A 20,921-nucleotide genomic window follows, 5' to 3' on the forward strand; every position below is an offset into this window, starting at 1 on the left:
AATCCATTAAGCAGTTGTATCAAATCTCCAATGGTTTCAGAATATCTGATCAAATATCAAATATAGTCTGCTTTAGTAAAAGAAAGAAAAATAGGTCATGTTGACTTCAATCTATTACTGTAAATAATCATGCTGGACATAGAGAACATACATGATATTGAAGATATAGGAAAAGTTTATGTTATGCAACTAGATGATAGTATCAATAATCAATTTAAATAAAAAGTTATCTGTATTCTAAGAATTTTTTTTAATGTATCATAAAAATCTTTGTGTAAGGGGCGCCTGGATGGCTCAGTGGGTTAAAGCCTCTGCCTTCAGCTCAGGTCATGATCCCAGAGTCCTGGGATCGAGCCCCACGTCTGGCTCTCTGCTCCGTAGGGAGCGTGCTTCCTCCTCTCTCTCTCTGCCCCTGTCTGCCTACTTGTGATCTCTCTCAAGTAAATAAAATCTTAACAAAAAAAAAGTTAAAAAAAAATCTGTGTTATTTCCTTGATGAAGATGCTTATACAGATTACACAGAGGTTTCTTCTGAAATGCAAACTATCTGCTTTCCGATGTTACCTCCTGTCATCATGGACTGGAATGCAGCTAGAAAGGAAAAAAAAAAAAACCTAGATTATATGAAAACATAAATATCACTATCATATATGTTTATCAGTACAAACACATACATTTAATTTGAATAATTTCTGCAATGATTTTAATATTTAGAAGGAAATTGTCATGAAAAGAAGCCTCAAGTGAAACACTGACAAAGTTACAAGATAAACTAACCCAATTTATGTCTTAAAAATGTGCTTTTTACCCAAACGAGAAATGTTTATATCCACCTCAATGTTGACTGTTTAGAGTCTGAAGACTAGAATAAGTAAGAATGAGGATAAAATGTCAGCAAAAACAATTTTTCAAAAACTATTAAAAATAGGGGCACTGGGGTGCATGGGTGGCTCAATGGGTTAAAGCCTCTGCCTTCAGCTCAGGTCATGATCCCGGGGTCCTGGGATCAAGCCCCGAATCAGGCTCTCTGCTTAGCGGGGAGCCTGCTTCCCCCTCTCTCTCTTCTGCCTGCCTCTCTGCCTGCTTGTGATCTGTCAAATAAATACATAAAATCTTTAAGAAAAAAAATAGGGGTGCCTAGGTGGCTCAGTAGTTAAGCGGCTGCCTTTGGCTCAGGTCATGATCCCAGGGTTCTGGGATTGAGCCCCACATCAGGCTCCCTGCTAAGTAGAGAGCCTGCTTTCTCTCCCTCTGCCTGATGCTCTGCCTACTTGTGCTCTCTCTCTCAAATAAATAAATAAAATCTTTTTTAAAAAAAACTATTAAAGGAGGCACCTGGGTGGCTCAGTGGGTTAAAGCCTCTGCCTTCAGCTCAAGTCATGATCCCGGGGTCCTGGGATCGAGCCCCACATCGGGCTCCCTGCTCAGCGGGGAGCCTGCTTCCCCCTCTCTCTCTGCCTGCCTTTCTGCCTACTTGTGATTTCTGACTGTCAAATAAATAAATAAAACGTTTAAGGAAAAAAAAAACTATTGAAGATAATAGAAATCTGGGGTGCTTGGGTGGCTCAGTTGGTAAGCTTCTGCCTTCGGCTCAGGTCATGATCCCAGAGTCCTGGGACTGACCCCAAGGGCAGGCTCCCTGCTCCCTGCCTCTTCTCCTGTCTCTCCTCCTCCTCACACCCCACAGCTCATGCTCACTCTCATTTTCAAATAAATAAATAAAATCTTAAAAAGAAAAAAAAGAAACCTAAATATTGAAAGTGTTTAATATAATCTAACGATGCCTTAGAATTATTCAACCTGGGGACACCTGGGTGGCTCAGTTGGTTAAGTGTCTACCCTGGACTCAGGTCAAGATCTCAGGACCCTGGGATAGCCCAGGTTGGGGCTCCCTGCTAAGCAGGGACCCTGCTTCTCCCTATTCTTCTGCTCCTTCCCCATCCCTCAAGCTCACTGACTTGTGTGCTTGCCCCCCAATAAATAAATAAATAAAACCATTCAACCTGAAAAAGTTACCTAGAAGCTAAATGACTTTCATGATTGTTACATTTTTTTCACAAATTGTTTCAAAACCAAAGAAACATTTATTATTTGAAATGTGAAAGCAATACTTCTTAAATACCACTATGCTGAAATTTAATGGAGTTTGATTAAGATATTTAAGTAAACCTGCAGAATGGTTTTACAGGAAGGAAAGAAATGATTTAAAAAGAAAAAAAAACACCAAGGAAGTAGAATTCAAGGAAAAAAGGGAGTATTTATGCTAAGGTCATGCATATAATAAATAAATCTACATTCATCTTACCTCCCATGTTTTCCAATCCATTTGTCACAGTCTCTCTGATCTGTAAATCAAAACAGCTACATGTAGTATTCTCAAGTTCAATGTATCTATTTACAGTTGACCCTGAACAACATGGGTTTGAACTGTGTATGTCTATTTATACACAGATTTTTTTATAAACACAGTACAGTAATATATATGTATTTTCCCTTATGATTTTCTTTCCTTTTTAAGATTTTACTTATTTATTTGACAGAGAGAAAGATCACAAGCAGGCAGAGAGGCAGACAGAGAGAGAAGGGAGCCCGATGCAGGGCTTGATCCCAGGACCCACCCAAACCAAAGACAGAGGCTTATTAACCCACTGAACCACCCAGGCACCCCTCCCTTGTGATTCTTTTTTTTTTTTTTTCCCTTGTGATTTTCTTAATAACATTTTCTTTTCCCTAATTTATTATAAAGAATACAGTATAGGGGTGCCTGGGTGGCTCAGTCATTAAGGTCAGCCTTTGGCTCAGGTCATGAGCCCTGCATCAGGCTCCCTGCTCAGCAGGAAAGCTGCTTCTCCCTCTCCAGCAACCCCCCCCCAATACCGTGCTTGTGTTCCCTCTCTCACTATCTCTCAAATAAATACATAAACAACAAAAAAAAAGGATACAGTATAAATTACACATAACACACAAAATATGTGGTAATCAACCATTTATGTTATCAGTAAGGCTTCTGGTCAATAGTAGGCTATTAGTAGTTTTGGAGGAGTCAAAAGATACACCATGATTTTCAACTGCATGGAGGGGGAGGGTGTCAGCACCTTTAAACCCTGAGATGTTCAGGGTCAATTTTGTCAATTTTAATATTCTTCATTTTTGCAAAGGGCAACAATACTATTTAGCACTTTCTGTCTAAAAATAGACATTCTTCATTTCTTGGAGGTAGCACAGAAAAGTTTCCCATAGAATGATTTTTAAAAATAAAGTCCTCTTGGGGCTCATGGATGACTCAGTCATTGAAGCATCTGGCTCTTGATTTCAGCTCAGGTCATGATCTCAGGGTCATGGGATTGAGTCTAGCATCAACTCTAGGCTCTGGGCTCTGCGGGAAGTCTACCTCAGATTCTCTCTCTCCCCTCACCCTTCCCCACCGCTCACAGGCACATGCGCTCTCTCTAATAGGTAGATAAATCTTTTAAAAATAAAATCCTCTTTTCCCATTGTCTGATCTTCGATTGGTAATATCACAAACTATACAACCTCTTTCCAAAAAACAAAGTACATAAACATAAGCACACACACATATAACTTTGCCTATGATTTGCAAGTTTCAAGAACATCCTAGGTCAGGGTCTAGACCCCAGATTAATATCTCTTGATTTTCAGCCACCAACCAAGATTATTCAGAATATCGGGGAAGGAACAAAAGAAGTATGGTGGTAGAGGGTTAGGGGTACAAAGAGGTGCTTATAAGATTTTTGAGAAAGCATGGCTTCTAACACATAGTAGCATTCCATAAATATTTGTTAAAGTAATGAATATTAAAATTTGGGGAAAACCACGTATTTATCTTGTAATATAGTCTAAGAAATGTAAAGGTTAATGAAATCTTAGATAAAGGGACTAACCAGAGAGAGTTTCTCAATTAGGAGGTTATACTCACCTGGGAGTAAAACTTAATTTACAACATTTAGCATAGTTTTGTAGTAATTTTTATTATGAAGCTAATGTTTGCTATCATAAACTCAAATAACATAAAGGTATCTTAAGTAGGGGCACCTGGGTGGCTCAGTGGGTTAAAGCCTCTGCCTTAGACTCAGGTCATGATCCCAGGGTGCTGGGATTGAGCCCCGCATCGGGCTCTCTGCTCAGTGGGGAGCCTGCTTCTCCCTCTCTCTCTGCCTGCCTTTCTGCCTACTTGTGATCTCTGTCTGTCAAATAAATAAAATCTTAAAAAAAAAAAAAGGTATCAAGTAGCAGATAAATGATAGCGATAAAGAACAGAAGCAAGTTCTACCTTTAGTTTTCCTTCTTTAAACCACTGACTCAGCTGTAGAATGCCAGACTCAAATTTGTCCTTATAGTTCAACACCAGAAATCTTTCTCTGTAGTGGAGAAGAAAAGGATAATGATCAGAAATTATAGAGGGTGAAATAGTCCATCACCAAACCATTCCAGAACTTTAATATCTGTTAATCTTTCAAACATTAGGACTTAATCACACAGTCTGAATCACACAGTCTGGTCAGATACAAGTTTTGTTATTTTTGGTATAGTTACAGGTGTAAGTATAGTGGAGTTCTATTGTCTGGCCGGCATCCAGAACTCTGTTTGGTAATTAGCACTGTGATTTTACTTTGTGGGTAATATCCTTTCCCCACCCTCCTGTGACCAAAGCCAGGCCGGTCTGAGCCAGTAAGTATCAGCTTTGGGACTTAACAAAATGGGAGAGAGCTGTTCTCTTTTTGCTTGGGTTACTAACTAGTATAGGACTAGAGGTAATAGTCATCCTCTTGCTGTGCTGCAAGAGAGCCTGCAAGGGAACAGAGCCACCCCAAAATAAAGCACAGCCCAGAGGCAGAGAAAAACTAAGTGGTGATGCCACCATGCCAACCTTTTATCCAGCCAAATCTAAGACAATGCTAATACTGGACTTCTCAGAAACATGAGCTAATAAATTTCTTTGCACTGAAGCCAATGTGAGTTGAGTTTCTATCACTTGGGAAAAAAAGACTTGCAAAAGACTGATAGAACAGATGCATTTTTTAGAAAGTTTTCTGCCAAAAAAAAAAAGAAAGAAGAGAAAAGAAAAGAAAGAAAGTTTTCTGTTAGGGAGCTACTTCGCAAAAACCTAAATATTGAACTGGCTTAAAATGTATATTTTCAAGCTTTATTTAATAAGAAAAAATTATAGGGGTGCTTAGGTGGCTCAGATGGTTGAGTGTCTGATTGCTGATTTAGACTCAGGTCATCATCTAGGGGTCAGGAGATCAACTGTGCTCCACGCTCAGCCGGGAGTCTGCTTCTCTTGCCCTCCTCCCTCTGCCCCTCCCCCCATGCGCACAAACATGCTTTCTCACTCTCTAAAATACACAAATCTTTTTTAAAAATAAGGAAAAGTTATATATGAAGAACAATGCATTCCATATACCTCTATTATCTTTAAACTCACGAATCTGGTAATAAGGGGGAAAGGGGAGACCATACCTTGTGATGTTTCTTTCTTTTTGGATTGCTTCTACGGCAGGGGGTAGTGGAGGAGGATAAGGCACATCTTTGTTGTACTGAGAAATTTGACCGCACAGGATGATATGGCTGTTCCGATTCATCTGTTCAGAGAAAACTGCTGATTATACCCTAAGATACATGCCTTTGCTATGTTTACCCATTTTATGGCTGCTTCAGTGCCATGAATGCCTCCTTGATTATTGTATTTAATCATTTGGTGCCAATTAATTGATTTTGCTTTGAAGATTTACGCCTGATATGTATTTAAGAGTTTTAGTTAGCTAGGAAGCAAGTCCCTTCCAAAGGAACATAGAGGTAAATGAGAGTTTGGTAATGTGCAAAAGAATTACACTTGTGTTGCCATTGTTGTTGCTCCTATTAGTAGTAGCAGTAAAGAATTTCCTTGGACTTAAATAATTTAACCTCAACTGCACATAATTTTACATACAGTAAAAGACAATGTGGTGTTAATAGCTAATGTTCATATTTTATAACACTGTCAATAAAATATATAAATACCTGTAATCTATGAAAATCCTTTCCCTACCCAAAGTCAGAGGCCATGGCTGTGAGTTAACTGATAGGGAGTTAGGGTCAAAACTTCACCATTTGGGGGCGCCTGGGTGGCTCAGTGGTTTAAGCCTCTGCCTTCGGCTCAGGTCATGATCTCAGGGTCCTGGGATCGAGCCCCGCATTGGGCTCTCTGCTCAGTGGGGAGCCTGTTTCTCCCTCTCTCTCTGCCTACCTCTCTGCCTACTTGTGACCTCTCTCTCTGTCAAATAAATAAATAAAATATTAAAAAAAAAAAAAAACTTCACCATTTGAACAATACAAATGTGATTTTATTTTTAAGTAATCTCTATATCCAAGATGGGGCTAGAACTCACAACCCTGAGATCAGGAGTTGCATGCCTGACCAACCAAGCCAGCCAGGCATCCCTACAATTAATTCTTGACAAAAATAAATGGCAGGTGAAAAATATAATATTGCTAGCAAAGAACTGAAACTGATATTCATGTGCAAATCTGCAAGCAAATGGAAGTAGCTGTAGCAAGCTTTGTGGTCATTTAATTACAATGCTGACCACCACACTATTTCTCACAATAAACCCTAGAATTTTATAGAGGTTTTTTCCTCGAGATCAGGTAAAAAGATAGTACATCAAATAAAATACAGTATTCAAATTTATAACAAACAAATCGGCACACAACCTGACTTATCACTGTATCACTGATGTCACCACCAACATTGTCAAAGTAAACATCCACTCCAGCTGGGCATAATTCACGGAGCTGTTCTGTGACATTCCCCTTTTTATAATTAACTGCAGCATCAAAGCCTAGTTCTGAGGTCAGAAAGAGGCACTTCTCCTGTGTTCCACAAATTCCCACCACTCTGGAACAGCCCATCAAATGGCCAATCTAAGGGGGAAATTTTAAAAATTAAACAATTTTCTGTTACCACATCTAAGTGTAAAAAATGTGAAAGCACACAAGATACGACAAGTATATGAGAGTATTCATCACAATTAGGTTTGATTACAGAGCTGCCGGCCTAAAGGAATTTGAAACCAAAAGAACTGAGACCAGATATAAGGTCACTCCTAAAAAAATGAAGATTGACTAACATTAGACTTAGTTTTAATGTTACAATCACACAATTCAAAGCTGATTTCATAAAAGAAATAGACTCAAAACATCACTATCTTGCGGTTCAATATTTTTCAGGCCTCTGAGGAATTAAAATCATTACTATGTATATGTGCTGCCGAAGCGAGCACTAAAATCACTACTATGATAAAATGTTTTGTTTCAATGGTTTTCACACCATAAAGGCTGTTATTCATAAAACATAAAACATAAATCTACTTAAAAATTCTATCATAATCCTTCTATTTCTAGAACCCAGTAAGTGCTCTCTAATTTGAAGATTCTTTTCAAAAATATGAGTTTGCCTTTTAATTCATGAATTCCAGATAGGTACTCTACGAGCTTCTTCCTCATATTAAAGCAATGCTCTAGAATTTACCATGTCTGTTTTCGGTTAATAGAAAACAAGATACAAAAATCTACATTTTTCCTGTTGTTATGGAAGACAGTCTAAGCACGTAAGAACGTCATTTCTACCCAAAATGTGTAAAATGAATATTATAAATTTGTCCAATTTTATATTTTAAACTATATACATGTATCCAGAAATTTGATTATGACCACTTATTTTAGAAAGTCAGATTAATTCTTAGAAATTTTACCTGCCCGGCCAAGGATCCACAAGCACCAGCAGCTCCACTAACAACCATTGTCTGATTAGATCCAGCAGTTATGTGACCTTTCTCCTGTATCCCAATCAAGGAAGTCAAACCAGGCATACCTATAGCTCCAAGAAAGTATGAAAGGTGTCCGTCCACAAGTTGTGGGTCCACCTAAGATAAAACATGTAACTTTAAAAAATAATACTAGGAATTCCTGTTTTAAGTCAACAATGTAGAGACAACCTGTTATGGACTGTTGTGTCCCCCCAGATTCTTATGTTGACGACTTAACCCTTAATGTAACTATATTTGGAGACAGGACCTTTAGGGAGATAATTAAAGTTAAATAAGGTCCTAAAGAAGGGACCCTAATCCAAAAGGACTTGTTTCCTAGTAAGAGGAAGGAAGAGACACCAGACCTCTTTCTCTGCATGTACACAAATGAAAGGCTGAATGTCCTGTGAGGACACAGCAAAAAGGCAGCCAACTGCAAGCCAGGAAGAGAGGCTTCACTATAAACCAAATTTTCCAGCACCTAGATCTCAGACTTTCAGCCTCCAGAACTGTGAGAAAATAAATTTCTGTCATTTAAGCCACCCAGTCTATGGTATTTTGTAATGGCATTCCAGGCAGACTAATAAACAACCCAATATGGTTTCTAGAACAGTCAGCCATTCTTCAGTCTTGCTAAAATTCTATAATTTACTTGTACAAAGTAAAAAAGAAATGAATATTACTTCTCTTTTTTTTTTTTTTAAGATTTTATTTATTTATTTGACAGAGAGAAATCACAAGAGAGGCAGGCAGAGAGAGAGGAAGGGAAGCAGGCTTTCCGCTGAGCAGAGAGCCCAATGTGGGACTCGATCCCAGGATCCTGAGATCATGACCTGAGCTGAAGGCAGCGGCTTAACCCACTGAGCCACCCAGGCGCCCTGAATATTACTTCTCTTTATGGCAAAACAAACAAACAAAAACTTTAAGGAATTCCCACGTGAAAGACACTAAGCATTCTTTCTCATCAGTGCCCCCAAGTATATAAAAATTAGAGAAGAAATATTTAAGGGGAAAACATTAGGCAGAATTGGAAGGTTTTAAAATCTCTGAGAAAAAATAAACAAATAAATAAATAAAATCTCTGAGAATTCCAAAGCAAGCATTTATCTATATAAAAATCAGTTCGGGGGGGGGGCACCTGGGTGGCTCAGTGGGTTAAAGCCTCTGCCTTCGGCTCAGGTCATGATCCCAGGGTCCCAGGATCAAGCTCCACATTGGGCTCTCTTCTCGGCAGGGAGCCTGCTTCCTCCTCTCTCTCTGCCTGCCTCTCTGCCTACTTGTGATCTCTGTCAAATAAATAAATAAAATCTTAAAAAAAAAAAATCAGTTCAGGGGCACCTAGGGGGCTCAGTCAGTGAAGCGACTGCCTTTGGCTGAGGTCATGATCCCGGGGTCCTGGGATGGAGTCCTGCATTGAGCTCCTTGCTTGGTGGGGAGCCTGCTTCTCCCTCTCCCTCTCCTCTTCCCCCTGCTTGTACTCTCCCTCAAATAAATAAATAAAATCTTTAAAAAAAAATCAGCTCAAACCCCAAGAGTTCTCATTGTTGATGCTTAAAATGTACCATAAAATATAACTTCTTTTAGTTTAATTACAGAATAAAATGAGGACTTTCATCTTTTTAGCATTTTATGTTTATATGCTTACCAGGCCGTATCAATAGTTAATTATACTTCTACATTCTCTGTGTCTGTTTTCTTATCTGTAAAGTTAGGGGGAATTGGATAAAAAGAAATGATATGGAAAGACTCCCTACCATAAAAATTTTATAATAATATTTTAAGGAATTTAATAACTTTGGTAAAAATTTAATTATCCACCAAAAATAATTGATTCACTACCTTAATTTGATTTGTACTTTGATTTTGATTTGATTTGTCATAAATTTGATTTGATTTGTCATGAACAAATAAAATGGCAGTTTGTACTCAGCAGTCTTAAACGACTACCAGTTAAATCTACTGTATACATAAAGGTAACTGAGATGTGAAAGTCAACAATACTCAGAAAGCAGACTCCCTGCTTCTCCTTCTCCCTCTCCCTGTGCCCCTACCCTGCCCTGCTTGTGCTCTCCCTCTCAAATTTAAAAAATTAAAAACTCTTTTTAAAAAAGTACTAAAATTGTATAAAACTTTTAAGAAAGTCCTAGTCATATTTCTCATAGCACTTAATGTCCACACTCGTCTGTGAGAGAGCTACACTATTTTCTTCTTCCACATGCGGAAGCTAAGGGCCAGAGGCATGAAGTAACTTCCCTGATGACATATATTAGGTTGAATTACATGAAGGTACCAGGTTTCATAGGGAAAAACAGACAAATATTGGTAATTTCACATGATTCAAGTAAGAGCAGAGACTGAACTCAGGACTTTGATAGAAAAAGTCATTTCAAGAACAAACCAAATGCACTTAAGTTAAATGGCAATTTCTCAGGAAGCTTTAAAGCACACAACTCTAAGGGGCCTGCTGGTTCTTGGCATAAAATATTTTATTTTTTTAAAAGGTTTTATTTATTTGACAGAGAGAGGGATCACAAGCAGGCAAAGAGGCAGGCATAGAGAGCGGAGGAAGCAGGCTCCCTGCGGAGCAGACAGCCAGATGCGGGGCTCGATCCCAGGACCTGGGATCATGACCTGAGTCGAAGGCAGAGGCTTTAACCCACTGAGCCACCCAGGCGCCCCATTGGCATAAAATATTTTTTGATGCTTACAATTCAGGTTTTATTTTATAGTTGCAAAATTTGAGAAATAAAATACAGAAAACACCACCATCCGCTAATAATCTAAGAACTGTCATATAGTTACGGCCAACAGTGGAAAAGAAACAAAGGTTTTCCACATTTTGGAAGCTATCTAAAAGAAAATATGTGCTTTTATTATTCTTCCCTGATAACAAACTGAATGCCAAATGCACAAAGTAAAAATTAAACGGGGGTGGGGGGGGGAGAGAATCCAGATATTGCATATTATACATCACCTTTTCTAGGCTATTTCCATCCAGAATAACCTTGGTTTGCCAGGGCCAATAAAAGGAAGTGACAAAATCGCCTTTGGTAAGATTAATGTGTTTGCTTTCTTCGACAATCCCAATACCTCCACCATCAACCACCTGAGACAGCTCCCAAGGTCTTATGTAATCAGTACCAGTGTCTTCATTCATTCTGCAACGCTAAAAGAGAAAAACGATTACAGTAATTCTGCCTGGCAATACCGGCCAGTTTATTAATCTACCTCATGACTAAAAGAAAGGTATATAGTCAGTAATGTCAAATTAAGTCTTAGTCAAACAAATTATACTTACCTTAAATTCTGTCTTCCTTTCTGTTATTTTTTATCCTGAAAAAGGGATGTATCCCCTCTCTAATCAGTAAAGAAGTATTAATTAGAAAGGCCCACAACTTTGTGAACAGACTAAAAACCACTGAATAGTACACTTTATTTTTTTTTAAGTTTATTTACTTATTTACTTATTTTTAGTAATCTCGACACCCATCGTGGGGCTTGAACTCATGACCCCCGGATCAAGAATTGCATGCTCTTCTGACTGAGCCAGGCAGATGCCCCTGAATTGTACACTTTAAATGTATAAACTGTACGACAGATGAATTATACTTCAACAAAGTTGTTAAATTTTTAAACAATTAAAGTGGGTACTATTACATTACACTAGCAAACATAATACAAAATACTGCATCAGTGCTTTCAATGGATTGTGGCAAATTACATATACTTACATGTTGCTATTATAAAACTTTACCTTTTTTCTAGAAAACAAACCGGCAACATATAGACCATATTACTACTCACTTCTCCTGACCTAGTGATTCTGCTTCCTCCATGGAAATAAGCCAAGAAGAAACGAAACAATTTTTACACGGTTGTTCATTACAAGTTCAGACCAAGCATTACATTATACCTCCTAACCTCAGGTAGATGTTGTCTTTATTCTACGAAGACAAAATATCACAGAAGCACCACACCTTTCCACAGGACTAGAGCTAAAGATATTTCTGAGAAGCAGTTAAGACTCTCTTCTTCTCTGTGGCTCACTCTTACCCACTCATGAAGGCCTAGGTGTAGAGGCAGTGTGGGAGATTGTAAAGATAGATGGGTACCACATTAAGGCGCCTCATGTGGTTTAGTTCAATTCACCAGGGAGAAGGACCAAACGGGAAACTGAGGCAGAAACTTTTATGACAATATACTTACTACACTTCTGCTAGTGTCCCCCTCCCAAATATTCATAGAAAGCAAATGCAACAGCCACTGAATACTGCCAGACCAAGGACCTGACCTTCTCTTTCTCTCCTTTTTTAAGGTAATTTGTGCTTTTTTTTTTTTTGCTTTTATTTTTTAAAGTAATCTCTACACCCAAAGTGGGGCTCGAACTAACATCCCCAAGATCAAGAATCACATGCTTTACTAACTGAGCCAGCCAGGTGCCCCCCGAGGACCTCTTAAAAGAGGCTAACAGAGAAAACAGGAGCAAGTAATTAATTCTCCAGAGGTAAGCAAATGATGTCAGCACAATAGAATATTATATAACCACCAAAATAATGATATTTGGACTGGTTTTTCATATCTAAGTATGGATATAAAGTCACTTAAATATCAAATCAAAGTAGTATATATACATTAAATACAACCATTTAATACTGTGTACACTGGTGATTAAAATTAGTTATGAACTTGAATATATTTTTTTTAAGAACAATGTCTAGTAAAAGCAACCAAGATGATTTTCTTCCCTCATTCCTTTCACTAGTACTTAATATTAACACCATGCTACTGACTGGAGATATAGTGATAAATAAGAGCTCTGCCTCCATAAGTCTAATCTTTATTAGGAAAGACAGACATCGCAATGCCTGGGAGGCTCAGTTGGTTAAGCGTCTACCTTCACCTCAGGTCATGAACCGAGGGTCTTGGGATCAAGTCCCACATCAAGCTCCTTACTCAGCCGGGAGCCTGCTTCTCCCTCTGCCTGCTGCTCCCCCTGCTTGTGCTCTCTCTCTCTCTCCCTGACAAATAAATAAATAAAATATTTTTTAAAAAGAAAAAAAAAGGAGGAAAGACAGACATCTAATAACTACCCCAGTAATTCTTTTTTTTTTTTTTTAAGATTTTATTTATTTACTTGACAGAGATCACAAGCAGGCAGAGAGGCAGGGAGAGAGGAGGAAGCAGGCTCCCTGCCGAGCAGAGAGCCCGATGCGGGGCTCGATCCCAGGACCCTGGGATCATGACCCGAGCCGAAGGCAGAGGCCCTAACCCACTGAGCCACCCAGGCGCCCCTACCCCAGTAATTCTTCATTACAACTAGGATAAATGCTATAGATCAAGGTCCTGTTTTGAGAAAATGTAACAGAGAGAGGACTAGTCCGAGGGTTCAAGGTAATTTAACAAAGCAAATCCTTTTAATGCAGGCTTTGAGGGAGTAACAGGAGTTGGCCAGGGAGAGAGGAAGACAGAGGGAGAATATGCATGTAGCCTTGTTTTAATTTGTACTCGGGATTTTTAGTCAGGTATAGTCAAACAGACATGGGGCCAACTGCCTTGAAGGAAGAGTTTATCACTTATAATTCCCAAGAGGAGGAGCACACCATATCACACAGGGCCACACGGGGAAGCACTAGAGTTAATGAGGAAGAAAAAGCAGCAACAGGACAGGATGGCCCAGGGGTTTTGTTTGTTTGTTTTTGTTTTTTTTAAATGGCCCAGAGTCTTTCACTGTGGTTTCAGGGGGGAAGAAACAGGCAAGAGAGACTGGAAAAACTTGAGTAAGTTCAGGATTAGACAGTTGGAAAATTTCTGTGGGCTCTGATTATAGGGGTGGTCCCTCGTTGTCTGGCACCTGACCCTTTGGGGATTTGGGCCAGGGAAAATATTAGCTTGGTGTGTAAGAGTTAGACGAAGGAGGTGGTTGCTATGTTCCAGGCAAGATGTTTGTTATCTCTAAAAATATGCTGGTAGGGCCAGTCTCTCCATGATTGGGAAGACCCCTAAGATATGAAAGCATTAAAAAATACAGAAAAGGGCTCTTCCCCTAAGCAGCCTGAGGTGACCTCTGAAAATGGTTTGCTATTTGCTTGACCCAAAAGAGGCCACAAAATCAGGCAAATCAAGAGGTTCAAATCTCAGGGCGCCTGGGTGGCTCAGTGGTTTAAGCCTCTGCCTTCAGCTCAGGTCATGATCTCAGGGTCCTGGGATCGAGCCCTGCATCGGGCTCTCTGCTCAGTGGGGAGCCTGTTTCTCCCTCTCTCTCTGCCTGCCTCTCTGCCTACTTGTGACCTCTCTCTGTCAAATAAAATAAATTAAAAATATTAAAAAAAAAAAAAAGAAGTTCAAATCTCCATGTTCACTTTAAGAACACACATGAAACCACCAAGGCCATCAAGCATATGCATATCTGAAAAGCCACCAAGTATCCAAAAGATGTCACTTTGCTGAAGCCGGGTCGGCCATTTTGTCGCTACAGTGGTGGAGCTGGTAGGTGTGTCCAGGCTACAGAGTGGGGCTGGACATGGGGTTGGTGGCCCAAGAAGAGTGATGCATTTTTACTACACATGCTTAACAATGCAGGGAGTAATTCTGCACGTAAGGGTTTAGATGTCAATTCTCTGGTCATTGAGCCCAACCAGGTGAGCAAAGCCCCCAAGATGCAGCATAGAACTTACAGGACTCCTGGTGAGATGAACCCACACACGAGCTCTCCCTGCCACATCGAGACGATCCCTCCTGAAAAAGAACAAACTGTCCCTAAACCAGAAGAGGAGGTTGCACAGAAGAAAAAGATATCCCAGAAGAAACCGAAGAAAACAAAAACTTATGGCCCAGGAATAAATTCTGCACAGAGTAATTGCAAATAAAAAAAAAATACAGAAAAGGAGAAACACGACTAATATAAGGCTCAAGCAAAAAGGGCCACTGGTGTGTTACACAAGTTAGAAGCCCAGTATGGCCAGGGTACAAGGGGAAGAAGTAAAGTAGGGGATGGTAAGGCTGGGCAGGCAAACAGGCACCAGACTATGAAGCATCTTAGACCACGTCCAGAAAGTTAGTCTTTATCTCAAGACTAAAGGAAAGCCATTAAACATAAAGGTGGCATGATTAGTTACTATTGTAAAAATATTATTCTGGCTGCAGTGTGAAAGACCATGTAAGGGGGAGTGTATGCAAGCATACCCCACTGGGAGAGAAACAATGGTGATCTGGACTAGAGAGATGTCCTTGGAGTTTACTGAGAAGTTGGCTGAACTGAGATATACTTAGAAGTAGGACCCGCAGGACTTGAGATTGACTGAGAATGAAGAGACAAAATTCTCAAGAAAAACTCAGTTTTGTAGCATGAAATGAGTGGATGGAAAAGCTATGTACTTCCCCGGAAGAAACAGAGGTTTTCTGTTTTTGTTGTTTTGAGGTTGGGGTATTCAGAAGTGGAGGTCATGAACTTAATCTATGTTATAATCTTAGGTGTTTCATCATCTCTCCTAAAATCATTGGGTCAGGAGCACCTGGGTGGCTCAGTGGGTTAAAGTCTCTGCCTTTGGCTCAGGTCATGATCCCAAGGTCCTGGGATCCAGCCCGCATCGGGTTCTGTGCTCAGCAGGGAGCCTGCTTCCCTGCCCCCTCTCTGTCTGCCTCTCTGCCCGCTTGTGATCTCTGTCAAATAAATAAACAAAATCTTTAAATCCCAGGACCCTGAGATCATGACCTGAGCCGGAGACAGAGGCCCAACCCACTGAGCCACCCAGGCGCCCCTGCTCTGCTTGATTTTTAAAACCCTTCTAACCTTGAACCTTGGCTTTACTTTGATGAATTTTTTTTTCTCTTAATTTACTTGTACTTATTATCCTGGGCTTCAATGATATGCTTTCCATTTTGTTCATCAGGGCATATATAATCCTTAGTGCTCTGAGCTATGTCTTATCTATTGAAAGTATTTAAGTCTTAAGAAATCCAAGCCAATCATCATCAAGAATTGACTCTAAGTACTAAATAGCACACTGTCATTTTGCTCCTGAAAAATGGTAATTATTCTCCTGACATGATTTGCTTAGCACAGTCTAGAGTTCAAGGGCCACAGCTTGACTGAGCTTGTCTTAACTGCCACTGAAAGGTGGAGCATCTTTAGGTCTATGGGAAATCAGTGACCTAATTTAACCCTCTGTATCAACTTGAACATATGTCTATTTAGAATATCCTAGACCAATCACCACCTCATTTCCCTAGTCCACAAAGAAAAATTTCTTCCTACACCAGAGGAGAATCCTGAATGAAGTCATCAAATTGCTTTCCACTGTTAGTACAATCAAGTGTGATTTGTGTCATTGAAAGAGGCTGAATTGTACCCCTGGATCAGAGAGAAGAGGAGCCTTCCCAAAGCTACGACTCTGCTGGCAGAAAATGGCACGGCCATTGGGCATCCACTGTAAATGAAGCCCGAGAGAGGTAAGGCAGGATTTTCTTTACCCTTTACTACGGCACTTTAAAAGCCAAAAGGAGGAGGCAAGCAGACAGTACAGAAACAGTAATACAGAAAGATTATAAAATTGCCTATTTGTTTCTTTGGCCAACTTTCTACTTTTCACAGACTAATGTATAGGAGCTTTCTGAATGTCAATCATTATCATCTTTTTTTCCTATTTATATTGCAAATGTTTCTGTTTGCCATTTATCTTTTGATTTTGTACATGCTATTTTATTATGTTTTACAAAAGACAGTGGTTTTTTTGTTGTTTTTTTTTTTAAGATTTTATTTATTTGAGAGAGAGAGAGAAAGAATGAGAGGAGAGAGGTCAGCGGGAGAAGAAGACTCCCCACCGAGCAGGGAGCCTAATGTGGGACTCGATCCCAGGACTCCAGGATCATGACCCAAGCCAAAGGCAGTCGCTCAACCAACTGAGCCACCCAGGTGCCCCAGACAGTGTTTTTCAAATGGTCATATTCATCAGGCATGTTTCTTCATATTAGCTGGGTTTACTGTCATTCTTATAAAGTCTTTCACTCCCCAACATCATTCAATTGTTTACCCAGACATATACATATATCTCTTAGAGAGTTCAAGATGCGCTGGGAGGGCGGTGTGGGGGGAGAGCAGAGGGGGAGAAAGAATTTTAAGCAGGCTCTATGCCCAGTGCAGAGGCAATACATGACCTGAAATCAAGAGTCAGATGCTTAATAACTGAGTCACCTAGGTGCCCCTTTATAGTTTTATTTTTTTCTTTAATTTTTTAATATCTCTTGGAATTTATTCTAGTGAAGAGTTGAGCTAAAAATGTAATTTTTTCCCAAAAGTATATAGTCAACTGATTCAACAGTTTATTGAATAAGCTATCCTGATTTCCTTTTATTTTACTTAAATAAAAGAAGCTGTAAAACTAGTACAAAGGACAGAGATTAATGAAATAGACAATAAGAAAAAATACAGAATTATCAACAAAACCAAAAGTTGTTCCTTCGAAAAGTTAACAAATTGACAGTGTTTTAGCTAAACTGACCAAGAAAAAAATAGACAAGACTTAAATTACTAAAATCAGGGGCGCCCGGGTGGCTCAGTTGGTTAGGAAACTGCCTTCAGCTCAGGTCATGATCCTGGAGTCCCAGGATCGAGTCCCACATCCGGCTCCCTGCTCGGCAGGGAGTCTGCTTCTCCCTCTGACCTCTCTCCTCTCATGCTCTCTCTCTCTCTCTCTCTCTCTCACTCTCTCATTCTCTCTCTCTCTCTCCCAAATAAATAAATTTTTAAAAAATCTTTAAATTACTAAAATCAGGAATGAAAGAAAGGGTATTACTACCTTTCAGAAATAAAAGGATTATAAGGAAGTACTAAGAACTGTATGCCAATAAATTACACAACTTAGATGAAATGGACAAATTCCCAGAAAGACACAAACTACTGAAGCTGACTCAAGAAGAAAGAGAAAATCCTAGTAGACCTAAAATAAATGAAGATATTGAACTAGTAATTTTAAAACTCTCCAAAAAGAAAAGCCCGGGCCAGACAGCTTCATTGGTGAATTCTACCAGTCTTTTTAAGCATACCAATTCTTCACAAACTCTTCCAAAAATAGAACAGGAGGGAACAGGGGCACCTGGGTGGCTCAGTGGGTTAAGCCTCGGCCTTCAGCTCAGGTCATGATCTCAGGGTCCTGGGATCAAGACCCACGTTGGGCTCTCTGCTCAGCGGGGAGCCTGCTTTCCACCACCACCCCCCCAACGCCTACCTCTCTGCCTACTTGTGATCCCTCTCTGTCAAGTAAATAAATAAAATCTTTAAAAAAAGAATAGGGCGCCTGGGTGGCTCAGTGGGTTGGGCCTCTGCCTTCGGCTCAGGTCATGGTCTCAGGGTCCTGGGATCAAGTTCCGCATCGGGCTCTCTGCTCAGTGGGGGGGAGCCTGTGTCTCCCTCTCTCTGCCTACTTGTGATCTCTCTCTCTTTCAAATAAATAAATAAAATCTCTTTAAAAAAAAGTTAAAAAAAAAAAAAGAACAGGAGGGAACATTTCCCAACCCATTCTGAGGCCCAAATTACTCTAATACCAAAGTCAGGCAAACACATCACAAGAAAACAAGAGACCATGAATATAGTCTCATAACCTTATGGATGAAAAAAAAATCAACAAAATAGTAGCAAACAAAATCTGATAACATATCGGGGCACATAGGTGGGTCAGTCACCCAAATCAAGCCCCACATGGGTCTCCTCACTCAGCATGGAGTCTGCTTGTCCCTCTCCCTCTGCTCCTCCTTCCATCTGTGCGCGCGCACGCACACACACACACACTCTTTCTCTCTCTCAAATAAATAAATAAATAAATCTCAAAAAAAGAATAAATCCCAGGAGCACCTGGGTGGCTCAGTTGGTTGAGCATCTGCCTTTTGCTCAGGTCATGATCCCAGGGCCCTGGAATCAAGCCCTGAGTCAGGCTCCCTGCTCAGCAGGGGACCTGCTTTTCCCTCTTCTCCTTGCCTGTGATCTCTCTCACCACCTGTCTCTCGCTCTCTCAAATAAATAAGTAAAATCTTTAATAAATAAATAAATCCAACAACATATCAAGGAATTATGCATCTGAGACAAATGTCATTTATTTGAAGAATACAAGAGTGATTTAACATCTAAAAATTAATTAATGTAATAAAACATTTCAATAGATTAAAAAGCAAAAACCCCAAGAACATCTCAAGAGAAACAGAAAATGCATATGACAAAATCTAAAACTGCTACTGGGGGGAAGGAGTAAGGAGGACTTTATTATTTAATGGGCACAGAATTTCTGTTTTAGAAGATGAAAAATTTCTGGAAATGGAAAGTGGTAGCTGCACAACATTGTGAATGTTCCTAATGTTGCTGTATTATACATTGAAAATTGTTAAAATGGCATATTTTGTTATATGTATCTTATCACAATAAACAAAATCCCTTTTTTTTTTAAGATTTTATTTATTTATTTGACAGAGAGAGATCACAAGTAGATGGAGAAGCAGGCGGGGGGGGGGGGAAGCCAACTCCCTGCTGAGCAGAAAGCCTGATGCAGGACTCTATCCCAGGACCCTGAGATCATGACCCAAGCCGAAGGCAGCGGCTTAACCCACTGAGCCACCCAGGCGCCCCTAAACAAAATCCCTTTATGATAAAAACATTCAACAAACCAGGAACCAAATCAGTACCAGGAGGAAATCTCCTCAGCCTGATAAAGGGCAACTACCAAATCCCGCATCATACTTAGTGGTAAAAAACTGAATGCTTTCTCCGTCAGATCTCGGAACAAGAGAAAGATCCCACTCTCACCGCTTCCATGTAACACGGTACTGGAGGTGCTAATCGGGCAAGAAAATGAAATAAAAAGCGTTTGTGTAGGAAAAGGAGAAGCAAAAACTATTTCTGTATTGAGTCTAAGTCCATGTGCCTGAGGGCTTCTCAGCTGTAGTCCTAAACAGTATCTTTCAACAAATCTCCTTTCTGTAAAAATGAGTTGTTCCTTCAAAACCAGATCAACTGGAGGGGTACCTGGGCAGCGCAGCTGGTTAAGCGTCCGACTCTCGGTTTTTGCTCAGATTGTGATCACAGGGTCATGAGACTGAGCCCCGTGTCAGGCCTCAATCTCAAATCCGCTTGAATTTCTCTCTCCCTCTCCCTCTGCCCCTTCCCGCTGCTCTAAAGATATATAAATAAGTCTTAAAAAAAAAGAGAGAGAGAGAGACCAACTAGCATAAAGGTCTTATACAGAGCCTGCATTGTAAACTCGATCAATCTGAGAGAATTTCCAATCTTAATCTACTATCTTCAAGCTTTATTTACTACTGGGAAGTGATCTGGACATTTGAAAACCTGATTAACCACATGTACTACTATTATGAAAACATTCTTCTACAACATTCCTTCAGAACACTAGTGAATAGCAAAGGCAATCTGTAATTCCCAGGTATCAAGATATAATTGCTCAAATGTTTATTAATCATAAGGATTGCACAATATTCAAATGCAACATGAAAAATACGAAAATAAAATTAATTTTCACCAAGTCACAAAATCCTGATTCTTACCATGTAAGGATCCACAGAAAGATAAAGAGTCCTCACTTGTACTTGTCCTTCATTGATATTATCTGATAAATTTACTTCTTCTACTCGGAAATTTTCTGCCACTGGATTACCATTTTTTCCTAAAATATTATGGAAAATATAAAATCAAAACATTACTTTCCCATGTAATTATTATTCTTTAGAAGGTAACGCTAGGATTCAGATAACTGCCTTTTAATACAGACACGAATAAATCTATATTGTTTAGTAATTTCTCTGTAACAGTGAAATTCTTTAAACAGTTTCTTTTTTTTTTTAAGATTTTATTTATTTATTTGACAGACAGATCACAAGTAGGCAGAGAGGAAGGCAGGCAGAGAGAGAGGAGGAAGCAGGCTCCTCGCGGAGCAGAGAGCCCGATGTGGGACTTGATCCCAGGACCCTGGGATCATGACCTGAGCCAAAGGCAGAGGCTTTATAACCCACTGAGCCACCCAGGCACCCTCTTTAAAGAGTTTCAACTGCTCTTGATTTTCCCCAAGAAGTTCCTGTGGAATATTGCTAACTTCAAATTTTCTTTTTAAAGATGAT

General features: G+C 39.7%; 1 protein-coding gene and 1 pseudogene across 4 annotated transcripts in view; one reads left to right on the forward strand and one right to left on the reverse strand.

Annotated features, from left to right (window-relative positions):
• Window positions 1–368: 368 nt before the first annotated feature.
• The window catches only part of PTGR2 (prostaglandin reductase 2), a 28,645-nt gene continuing 8,092 nt past the window's right edge, over window positions 369–20,921 (reverse strand). For all 4 annotated transcript variants that reach the window (XM_046007969.1, XM_046007966.1, XM_046007967.1 and 1 more), the window contains exons 3-10: window positions 20,352–20,470; window positions 10,783–10,974; window positions 7,755–7,925; window positions 6,715–6,924; window positions 5,482–5,603; window positions 4,292–4,379; window positions 2,306–2,345; window positions 369–591 (exon numbers count right to left, since the gene is read on the reverse strand). In XM_046007969.1, the coding sequence (XP_045863925.1) occupies window positions 515–591; window positions 2,306–2,345; window positions 4,292–4,379; window positions 5,482–5,603; window positions 6,715–6,924; window positions 7,755–7,925; window positions 10,783–10,974; window positions 20,352–20,470 (1,019 nt within the window). In that variant the 3' untranslated portion in view covers window positions 369–514. The remainder of the gene's footprint in view (window positions 592–2,305; window positions 2,346–4,291; window positions 4,380–5,481; window positions 5,604–6,714; window positions 6,925–7,754; window positions 7,926–10,782; window positions 10,975–20,351; window positions 20,471–20,921) is intronic.
• Window positions 13,879–14,648, forward strand: LOC123943731 (annotated as a pseudogene).

The sequence above is a fragment of the Meles meles genome, chromosome 6, assembly GCF_922984935.1.
Source record: "Meles meles chromosome 6, mMelMel3.1 paternal haplotype, whole genome shotgun sequence".
Classification (NCBI taxonomy): domain Eukaryota; kingdom Metazoa; phylum Chordata; class Mammalia; order Carnivora; family Mustelidae; genus Meles; species Meles meles.